The sequence below is a fragment of the Erpetoichthys calabaricus genome, chromosome 11 (assembly GCF_900747795.2).
Source record: "Erpetoichthys calabaricus chromosome 11, fErpCal1.3, whole genome shotgun sequence".
In the NCBI taxonomy this organism is placed as follows: domain Eukaryota; kingdom Metazoa; phylum Chordata; class Cladistia; order Polypteriformes; family Polypteridae; genus Erpetoichthys; species Erpetoichthys calabaricus.
In genome coordinates this window covers 91502506-91514664 of record NC_041404.2, presented here as the reverse complement: position 1 = coordinate 91514664, position 12159 = coordinate 91502506, and the positions used below count along the sequence as shown (strand labels likewise).

The window sequence follows — 12159 nt, the reverse complement described above, 5'->3', positions numbered from 1 at the left end:
GCCTCCTCCTGTAACCTCCGTTTCTTTCCTTTTCTCTTCTACTTCTTTTTTCTTTTTTTTTCTTTAACCGGCTCGTGCTTCTCTATGTAGGCGGAGAGGACATGGCAGCTGCAGCCCATTAGCCACAGGAACGATCACGGATGTGGGCAGTTTCTCACCTGTGCACTTAGGTGAGAAACGCCCACACCGCAGATCGCCCTGCGGCTCGCTACAGTCACCACGCCCCCTCGCTAAGCCGCGAGCGCAGCGATTATTTATTTAACTGGCCATTGCTGGGAGAGCTGTGGACCCATAACACCACAAGCATATGCTACACAGAGCAGATTGTAAATTGTCTGTCAGACTTTGACAGACGGTTTCAAGACTCAGCTTTACTTGAGCCAATCGCTACATTTAAGTGCTATCCATTTAGGGAAGATGTTGAGGGTGAGTCACCCGCATCAAAAATTGCAACACTGTTTCACCTAAAACTCCTCTACAGTGGAGGATGAGATTTTGACACTACAGGATGACATTCAGCTGAAGTCTGGGGCTCTTGGACAGTTTTGGAACTTACTCACAGAGGAAAAGTACCCAAACATGAGGAAATGTGCTGCCTCCTTGACTGCATTATTCGGCTCTACTTATTTATGCAAGTCAGCCTTTTCCCACATGAAGATTATTAAATCCAAATACTGTAGTGACCATAAATGTATGTTATTGTGCCATAAGGGTTATTCAGTTATGCAAGGTACGACAACAAATATTTTATGTATAAAGTATACTCAGTATCCATATTACTAAACGAGAATGGTAAACCGGATGGACGCAGGGACATGGGCCGTGGACGCAAAAGACGTAGTGCACAGGCGCCACACAAAGCCCTCCTCCAAGCACCGGAAAATAAGAAATGATGCGCCACGCCCATAGCAACAGACCCATGCAACAAAGCGCCACACGAAGGCCATACCACACGAAACAGGACACACACAAAAAAGAGGATTCAGACCCACGACACACAAAGCACCCCTCCACTAACAGAAATAAGAAATGAGGCAACGCGCCCTAGCACACCAAAAACAAAGGAGTCAGACGCAAGCGCCACATAGCACACGAAACGGTACGCACACAAAAATGAGGATTCACACCCACGACACACAAAGCCCCCCTCCACTAACAGAAATAAAAAATGAGGCAGCGCGCCCCTCAAAAAAAAAAGCTCGATTACTTATCCATTTTACTCACGATAAAGAACAAACAAGTCATGCATTCACGATCAGAAAAGGCTCTATATTGGCAGTCAGTGCGATCGTCCTTATTAACGTTTCATATTACTAACGATAATGAACAAACAAGTCAGGAATTCATGATCACGGGTGCAAAAACGATACGGCTCGAGTAACGGAACCACAAACACGAACCCGCATGAAAAAAAACAATACACGTCGGCGCCTACAACGCACTTCTGAAACCGCGGAAGAAAAAATGTCTCGGCTCCAAAAACACATGTCACTCCTTATTCAAAATACCGGTCCCAATCACACAAACATCGGTATCCACTATGAAAATGAACAGTAACAATGCACGTGACATCCGTCTTGCCAAACTATTAATTATAGATGAATGTACAATGGCATCCAGTCACTTACTCAACACCATTGATAAACTTCTACAAACGTTAATGAATAATAATATTCCCTTTGGAGGAAAGGTACTTTTATTAGGAGGAGATTTTAGACAGTGCTTAACTATTGCTCTACATGCAATGCGCTCAGCTATTGTTCAGTCCACCTTAAAATACGCGGACGACGTCATACATAAACAACAAGAGACCGGACTACAATACATATACAGGCGCGAGACCTGATTGGTGATAATACGAAGAAACGAACAGTCCGCATATTAACAGTGAGTGCGATCCTCCTTATTACTTATCCATATTCCTAATGTTAAAGATCAAACAAGTCATGAATTCACGATCACGGGTACAGAACGAGACGGCTCGAGTAACGGGACCACAAACACGAACCCGCATCAAAAAAAAACAATAAACGTCGGCGCCTACAACGCGCTTCTAAAACCACGGAACAAAAAATGTTACGCGGACAATTGGCATTGCTTTCAAAAGATACACTTGGTACAAAACATGTGATGTCCAGATCCAGAATATAACAATTGGTTTTTACAACTGGGAGATGGTACACTCACCAATACAGATGGACTTCACCCAGATATTATTACAATTCCTCAAGCCTATATCTGCAACGACTTAGTTACGGAGATATTTGGAACAGCAATCTCATTAGACCAAATACCCCTTTTAACACAACGGACTATATTATGTCCAAAAAATATTAATGTTGATCACATAAATAACCAAGTCAGTGCATTACTTCCTGTAGAGGCACGGCTCTTTCTAAGCTCTGACAAAGTTGACTCTGCTGACAACAATGACCATCTTAATTTCCCCTTACAATATTTGAACACTATTAACCCAGCCGGATTACCACAACACAATCTTAACCTTACAATCGGAACAATAATCATGCTATTAAGAAACCTTAACACTAAACAAGGTTTATGCAATGGTACACGTTTAGTCGTCAACACCATGACACACAATGTTATTGAGGCAAAACTTCTTACAGGATCACATGCTAACAATACTGTTCTGATTCCTACAACTGACCTTATAAGTTCTGACCTAGAATTACCTTTTACACTTAAACGGCGACAGTTCCCCATTAAACCTGCATTTGCCATGACCATCAACAAATCACAAGGCCAAACCATGGACAAGATTGGCATCTACCTCTCTGACCCCGTTTTTGGACATGAACAAGTTTATGTGGCCTTCTCACGAGTTCGACGTTCATCTGACGTTAAAGTTAAGGTTATAAATGATCCATGCCAAGAGAAACTCATTCAAGAACAAGACACCATCTTTACTACTAATGTTGTGTACAAAGAAATTTTCCGATAAATCTTTACACTGTGCCTTGCAATTTATTCTTGGCTTCCTATATGCGTCATCTACACCTTCACACTATGCTATATCTCATACATTCATCACGCTATTTATAATTACCCAAGACCAGGGGTTGGCGAGCGAAGCGAGCAGGGGGCGGAGCCCCCTAGTATATATATAATATATATATATATATATATATATATATATATATATATATATATTATATATATATATATATTATATATAATATATAATATATAATTTTAAATGTAGGTAGATCATTTCGACCTGGTCATTTTAAAAGTAGCTCGCAAGCCGAAAACAGTGTGGGCACCCCTGCTGTACACTGACAGTATAATACTGCATATTCACTTGCCCTCCAAATAGCACAGTTGATAGAAAATAACATTTGAATAAAGCAGCTTGTGCACATACAAGAAGTCTCACTTTACCTTGACTGTCTGCGTCTGTGCATGTTTGGTTAAAACGTGCTTGTTCTTCACTCAGTGAAGTGATAGTTAAGCTTCAGCAGAAGTTGGCTCTCATTTTTCATGTACAGTATTCTTTCTTTCCCTGTCCGCTGTCTGTGAGGAATTTGTGCCGCTAGGACGTGACAGTTTGTGTGTGGTCATGTGACTGCATGGCTACGTCTGATTTGTGAAACGGAGCCATGTGATTATTATTGCTACGTCTGATTGGTGAAACAGTCATGCCGTAGATCCACTGGCAGATTCTCTCTGGCAAAAATATAGCGTACTGTATCTAATGGAAAAAAGTAATGATTGGAGCGTTGCCCAATGTAGCAGAGTAAGAGTAGCGTTTCTTCTTCACAAATGTACTCAAGTAAAAGTAAAAAGAATGGTGCAGTAAAACTACTCTTAGAAGTACATTTTTTTTTTAAAGTTACTCAAGTAAATGAAACGGAGTAAATGTAACTCGTTACTACCCATCTCTGCATCCAGGTGCCCTGTGGTAGTGGCCACGGACCCCAACAGGGTTAAACTTCTAGCTCCTAATCCGTGACACCGATGTAATCCAGGGGGACTGCCCTCTTGCGCGCCCCAGGGATGATATTGCCCCGCTCCCAGTTCTTCCCTTCTCCAGGCATCCCAGTGGGGCAAGGTCTCTGGTCGTCTGCCACAATATATATATATATATATATATATATATATATATACACACACACACACTAGGGAGCTTTACCCCTTGCTCACTTCGCTCGCCAACTCCTTTCCCCCCCTGCCAGCGCTATGCGCCATTGTGAAGAGGGGGGCTGAACGCACACCAAGGAGATGCGGGCGCTCCTCTGAAACCCCTCTTAAATGGCGATACTTTGGGAAACAAGTAACAGTTGTTTTTTTTTACCTCCTGTTTGTTCGATCAGCTGCTGGCTTGCTGCTGCTGCCATGCCACATGATCTGCATCTCGTGCAGCGCTTTGAACGATTAAAAGCCTGTACAGCACCTGAATATTCAATCTCTTTTCGCTGTTCTGTTATTTCCCTGACTAATATTTTCAGATTATTTGTGCTACTGCAATCTTTACTCTCATTTTTTGAGACTTTCGAATTTTCCTACTTCCATTATCTCTAACCTGCTCTGCATGCGTATCACTGGACTTGATTCCAAAGGTTTTAAGTATGACATGACTTGCCCGTCTCACAGGAAGTGAAAGTGTCTCTCTGTCTCTCTTCAAAAGATTGCATCTCGTCACAGGAAAAAAGTCTTGTATTTTTTTTATAATAGAGAGATATATTAATAGCATATGCAGTCAATTCTCATTATCTGTGGTGGTGTGTGTTCCGGGCGGCACGGTGGTGCAGTGGGTAGCGCTGCTGCCTCGCAGTTAAGAGACCCGGTTTCGCTTCCCGGCTCCTCCCTGCGTGGAGTTTGCATATTCTCCTCGTGTCTGCTTGGGTTTCCTCTGATTTCCTTCCATAGTCCAAAGACATGCAGGTTAGGTGCATTGGCAATTCTAAATTGTCCCTAGTGTGTGCTTGGTGTGTGTGTGTGCGCGCCCTGCGGTGGGCTGGCACCCTGCCTGGGGTTTGTTTCCTGCCTTGCGGCCTGTGTTGGCTGGGATTGGCTCCAGCAGACCCCCGTGACCCTGTAGTTAGCATATAGCGGGTTGGATAATGGATGGATGGATGTGTGTTCCTGAAAAACCTTAGGAAACAAAGTATTGAGACAATGTGAAAAATAGGTTTAGGTGCTGTCAGGATCAGTGAAGAGAGGCAGGACTGGGTGGATAGTTCGTCCCTTGAGGTCTGGTAGTGATCCTTCTTCAGGTTCACATATAGAAAGCTTCTTACAACTTTTAGTTCTTCTATAGTCAGGTTTGGTCATCTTCTAGGTGTTCCAAAAGATGTAACAAGCAACCAGAGTAGGGCTTAACTGAAGAACTCACTGAACCATGCAGTCGGTAGTAGCATTGGGTGGTGTGTACAGTGGGCAGGGTGAGCTTATGACCCGCACTTACTGGTAATTCCTTATTTGTGGGGCAAAATTACAAGTCCCAGTCCCCATCGTGAATTGAGCTCAATGGGTTACCCGCACCTCTCAGTGCAGGGTGGACACCAGTAGATCCATTCAGTGTAGGGTGCATGCCTCCCAGGAGATCTGTTCTCGCTCAGTCTCATGTGGTGCTCATGCATGATAGGCCTCTTTGAATTTTTTTTTTTTGGCTGCACATTGCTGTAAATGCAACCCCCTGATGTCTGAGCCTGAGGACTTTATCCACGAGTAGGCGTGATTAGACCGCAGGTATTGCAAAATGGGTTACAATTTTATAATAACGGATAAACGGATCCTCAGGTACAGAATCTACAGATAGCAAGGATTTACTCTGTGTATGTGTATGCATGTATGTTAAAAGGTTTTGAACATGCAAATTGCGTGTTTTGTTTTTTTTAAGAACATGCCAGTCTTTATTGAAATTTAAACAGTTCAAGTCCTGTGGATAACCTGAAATAGTGTCAAAATAAGCAGTAAATAACTAGGTTGCCAAAAGCTGAAAATTATTTAATTTCCAGAGTTATGCAAAATGGCATTTTTCAGAGAACAAGCAATAGGTTAACAAATTAGTTTTTATGCAGAAAACATAAGTTTATTAAGCCTCCACTGTTTATGTAAACAATTCTTGCAGGTGTCCCAACTTTTGTCAATTACTTACAAACACTCTTTCTGTATAAAACCAGTGTTGGAACATCCTTTGAAACATTATTATTATGGACAATATTACACTAGATATTACTATCATAATAGCAAGGAAAAGGCCATTAACAAAGGAAAACAGACAGACCATTACAGTAATCCCTCCTCCATCGCGGGGGTTGCGTTCCAGAGCCACCCGCGAAATAAGAAAATCCGCGAAGTAGAAACCATATGTTTATATGGTTATTTTTATATTGTCATGCTTGGGTCACAGATTTGTGCAGAAACACAGGAGGTTGTAGAGAGACAGGAACGTTATTCAAACACTGCAAACAAACATTTGTCTCTTTTTCAAAAGTTTAAACTGTGCTCCATGACAAGACAGAGACGACAGTTCTGTCTCACAATTAAAAGAATGAAAACATATCTTCCTCTTCAAAGGAGCAAACAAATCAATAGGGCTGTTTGGCTTGTAAGTATGCGAAGCACCGCGGCACAAAGCTGTTGAAGGCGGCAGCTCACACCCCCTCCGTCAGGAGCAGAGAGAGAGAGAGAGAGAGAGAGACAGAGAAAAAAATCAATACGTGCCCTTTGAGCTTTTAAGTATGCGAAGCACCGTGCAGCATACTTAAAAGCTGCACACAGAAGGTAGCAACGTGAAGGTAATCTTTCAGCATTTTTAGACGAGCGTCCGTATCGTGTAAGTGTGCGAACAGCCCCCCTGCTCACACCCCCTACGTCAGGATCACAGATAATCAGCGCAAGAGAGAGAGAAAGAAAAGTAAGTTGGGTAGCTTCTCAGCCATCTGCCAATAGCGTCCCTTGTATGAAATCAACTGGGCAAACCAACTGAGGAAGTATGTACCAGAAATTAAAAGACCCATTGTCCTCAGAAACCCGCGAAGCAGCGAAAAATCCGCGATATATATTTAAATATGCTTACATATAAAATCCGCGATGGAGTGAAGCCGCGAAAGGCGAAGCGCGATATAGCGAGGGATTACTGTATAACCTTTTAATTTGTGGGTCTTTCCTTTAGAAATTGCAAAGTAAGCCAAAGTGTCAGTGAGTACAGTTTTTTACCCCATCAAATGTAAATTGGAATCTGAAGGAAATGGACAGGAATGGGACTAGTAGACCCAAAGCCACAACAGTATCAGAAGACAAGTTTCTGAGAGTCAGCCTCTTGTGTAATAGGCGCCTCACAGGACAACAGTTTCAGGCACAGATTAACAGTCTCATTTTCTTTGCTTTAGTTTCCGAGTACAGTGGAACCTCGGGTCACGACCGTAATTCGTTCCAAAACTCTGGTTGTAACCCGATTTGGTCATGACCCGAAGTAATTTCCCCCATAGGATTGTATGTAAATACAATTAATCAGTTCCAGACCATACAAACTGTATGTAAAATATATTTTTTTTTAAAGATTTTTAAGCACAAAAATAGTTAATAATATCATAGAATGCACAGTGTAATAGTAAACTAAATGTTAAAACATTGAATAACACTGAGAAAACCTTGAACAGAGAAAAGTAACACTACAAGAATTCACGCTATAGCCTTACGAACCGCTCGCTGTAAACACTTTTTTTTTAATGAGTTTTAAGCACAGGGAAAAACATGAACATTTGAAAAATCCGTAATTTAATAAACAACCAAGAAAGGTAACATTGCAACAATGCACGCTACGAACCGATCGCTGTAAACAGAAGTGAAGTGGAGGTTAAAATCCAATAGAAAAAAGTCTTCGTTAAATACGAGGTTAAAACAATGCTCGAATCAGTCTCTTTAAAAACAAGCCCGGTGCATTCTTTAACTGCCTTCACGGCCTTACGCAGCCAGCCCTCTCTCTCTCTGTCTCGCGCGCTGCACAGCGAATGCACAGGCAGAGACTGAACACGTGTGGAAATCATCGGCGTGTACGAACCGGAAGGGAAACTGGCTTGTTCGTCACCCGAGTGTGTGGTCATGAACAGATGCAAAAGTTCGGCAAACTTTTTGGTCGTAACCCGATTTGTACGTGGTTCGAGACATTTGTGACCTGAGGTTCCACTGTACTTCGAGACGTTAAACTGTGCAAACTTCAACAAACACTGGAAAAATTGAAGGTGTTCTCAAACTCTTGTCCATTTTAGCAATGGTTTTTTTTTACTGCCACTCAATATGTCAAACCTGCAACTCGAAGTCTTCTCCTCACAGTTGAAAGCTGTCAGTTGACCTCTATCAGTCATTGCTGGCCATGGTTGTGCACCAAGATGATCTTAGTTAATCTAGTGTGTGTTATTGGGAGACCAATGTAGGAGTGACAGTGTGTACAGTGGCACTGACAGCATGTGTAGATAGTGGTACTACAGTGACCACTGCCAGCCAGTAGAGCCTCTCCTGCGCCCTTGTTTGCACATGTTATGATTCTACCTGATGTAGATGTTATAACCTCCACCTAGTGCTAGGTATTCTGGTATATTTAAAATGCAATTTATCCTTCTAATCAATTCTATACAGAATATATTTTTTTGGAATTTCAACTGCCTTACATAATTATTGGATGTGATGTTTTCTTATTACTTCAGTCTCCAGCACACGATAGTACCTCAGCTTTTACTAACACTATCAAACAAGGATATGCCAAAGATCTGTCAAAGGCAGCACAAGTGAAGCAAGACAGGTCTGCTCTCTATCTCTCCTTCTTTTAAATTATCTCTTAAATTGCTTTCAATTGCCATCTGAAACTCCTAGGTTTTAAACGCAACTACAGCTTTTAATTCTAGTAGTATAATAAACTTACACATAGATAATATACTTCATTATTTAGGTAATTACCTAATTACCTTAGAATTAGTCTTGTCTAAATCTATTGGATCACGGCTTCACTTTACTTCATATTACAATGTACCACCAAGCCTCTCCACCCCTCCTTTATCCCTGTATCTTATAATCTCAAGAAAGTTAGTAGCTCATAGTAGTTGATATTTCAGCCCCAGTCTTAAATATATCTTCTAACAACTATCCCTGCATCTTCTCTTATCTAAAAAGCTCCATTAACAACTGAAACTTACTGTTTCTGTCTCTTCTTGCTATTATCAATATGAATATTGTATCATGATTTCATTTATAAATACTATTCCTTCTTCCAAAAAACATTGGGATGAAGTTTGGTCATTGATTTCCTTGTTTTTGTGAAACAGAAACCGAACCTAATCTATAATTTTGCCATTGGGCCTTTACCCTGTATAGTATTTGTGCATGATTTTATCCTCTTTCCTTCCCATTTCCATGGCTCCCTGTAGTATACATCCCATTTCCACACTTTCTCTTCAATGTATTCTGTTTACCTTCCTAAGTCAAAACCCTCCAACCTATCCTTGGAATCTGTCTTGTCATATACCTCTTGTACGGTTATGAAAGGCATCTTTCACCCTCTGAAAGATGGAATCATCTCACTGTCATATTCCATATCCCTGCTCTATCAATAGATGGTCGGTCCAGTGTATTTCTCTCCTGGCATTGTATTGTTATTAATGAACTTGGGTAACTGTTCAGCCACTCAGGACTCTCATCACTACACTCTTTGCAGGCTTGTTTAAAACTTTCTCTCACAACTTCTACCAGAACTCTGATCATTGCTTGGGACATATGGGATTTCGCTAAATGCTCTTCTACCAACTCACCAATTATACTTTCTGTCTTCACCCAAGGGAAAAAAGCCCCTTTACACATTGCTATGTAATGCATCTTACTAACATTTCTAGTGGTTTGTCTTTGGTACAGAGATCTTTGACCTCATATCCAAATAAACTGAAAACTATCATCTCCAATGTTACATACCTACCGAGAAATTCCCAACTACCAGTACACTCAATTCGGAATTCTGCTTAGACTTTACTGTCTTCCAAGTAAGAGCCATCTGATGTGCCTCAACACCGATCCTCATTGCCAGATATGTCCTCTTGGTAATCCTGGTGCACTTCTCCACATGTTCACATGGTACTGTCTTCCTGTCTTTTCCTTTTGATCTCACATATGTCACTTATTGTCTTCTTGCCATTCTTTATGTATTTCACTATAATCTCAAATGTTTCTACTTTTAGACCTTGCTGCGCTTCAACTTAACATCCATCATCATAAAATGTTACGTATTCTGGCCACCAAACTATTCTTGCTTCTCACTGGAAGACTCCTGAATGTGTTATTGTGGATGATTGGCTGTGCTCCTCCTATAATTTAACTCACTTTGAATTGTTTATGCCATGGACTAATGCTGCTTCCAGCAATTCAATTGAAAAATGTTTAAATGTTTGTTTGCCATTGTCCCTGGTAGTGTTTTCTGTTAATGATGCTCTTTTTCATATTGATGGTGCGTTCTGATCCTTTTATATGAAGACTGGATTATCCAATAACATTTACCCCTTGGCTAAATTTACGATAGTGTGGATTAGATTTTGTTGTTTTACTTTTATTGTAATTTCTTCTTATTTCCTGTTGTAGTGCTGCTTTAGATTTTATTAAAAATTGATGACTGAAAAAGGTTGTGCACATGGAACCACTTGACTTTCTTTTCTATTCTAGAATACAAAATTTAAAACAAAATTGTTGACTGCTATGAGCATCGCCTTTTGTAATGGCAGTCGAAATGCATACTTCATTCTAGCTTTCTTCATACATTTCTATTCAAACACCTTTTTCATTTTCTTCTTCAGGTGTTGTAGAAACTACAGGCATCACTACACAAGCACGAACATCATATGTTCCGGAGGAGATCCTGTGGGGACACCGTTTTGTTTCTATTATCTCAGAGGAGGAAGGCCTTTATTCTGTTGATTATTCAAAATTTGGCAACACTGTGAAAGTACGGTGCTCCACTCTTAGTGCCCATGAACAAGAACAAGAGCGAGGACTAAGAAGCCAGGGAACAACAAGGTCAGGAGATCAAGGTCCAAGTCCTCAAAGAGAGTGGGGCATGAAAAGGGCTGGCAGGGGAGGGGCCCGGAGGGGTTTGTCTGCAGTAAACTGGGAGTGCTACACCCCAGCAGTCACAAAATGTGAAGAAGAACCTGGCCTGGAAACACAGGAGGTGAAAGAAGTACATTTTGTGAAAGGAGAAACAGAGTTACAAGACTAAGGAGGAGAGTAAAAAATGGAGTTTGAAGACATTGAAGAGACAAGTTAAAGATCATGAGGTCATTTCATTTGGAATAGCTTGTTCCAAAAATGGTAATGTTTCATACCAGAACTACTATACTAAATCTGTAGGATCATGGACACACTATAGAGAATGGTGTTGTGATGGGTAGCTAATAGAAAAGATGGAAGCTTGAAGTTTTGGGAGGTGTAAAAGGACTGGACATATCATTATCTAATTTATTGTAATGTGTATGTACGAGTGTTTGTTTTAACATATTTTGAAATTAAAGGTTTATAAGATTAGGTCATTATTCCAGCTCTCTCTCTTGTACTTGCAGTATAAAAGTAGCTTCTCCGTATTCTTATTTTATTGTCCAGTTCTTGGTCTATTTCTTTGAAAAACTGATGTTACAATAACTGACTGGTACGTTGGAAATTAGTTTAATAGTAGATTAATCTCTAGTCCAAAATTTTATTTTTTTGTACATTCTGTTTTAATGCCAGTTTATTGCCAGTTTTTTTTTCCAGAATAGACAACAAGTACATTTCATCAGGCCAGAAAACATTTTACTCCTCCACGTCCAATTTAAAATTTTAAAAAAAAATTAAAAAAAGGCCCAGCATAGACACAGAGACAAAAGTATTTAATATTTTTGTTGCATTTCAATGAAAAAAATAAGATGCACTTGATTGTTATTGCTAAACATACTAGATAACAAAGATATGAGGGACGTTGTGAAAGCATTACAATGGGTGATACATTAATATCCAAGGATACTTTCCCAATACCGGTCAGTACTCCTCTCCATGACTGTCACTAAGTAACCCTAAATCAAGGTATATGTGATTACCATCAGTACACAATATGGAATGTACTTTCTTATTAGGAATCAACTTTTATGTTAACTCTTTGCTTCCTCATCTGGCTAATAGCCC

The 12159-nt window shown here is 40.5% G+C and overlaps 1 protein-coding gene across 1 annotated transcript in view; it reads left to right on the top strand.

Moving 5' to 3' along the window:
• Nucleotides 1–11815, top strand: part of kcnj11l (potassium inwardly rectifying channel subfamily J member 11, like) — a 63257-nt gene extending 51442 nt beyond the window's left edge. Inside the window, exon 6 of the mRNA XM_028813606.2 lies at nt 10800–11815. Coding sequence (XP_028669439.1) covers nt 10800–11221 — 422 coding nt within the window. The 3' untranslated portion in view covers nt 11222–11815. The remainder of the gene's footprint in view (nt 1–10799) is intronic.
• The last annotated feature ends 344 nt before the right edge of the window (nt 11816–12159 follow it).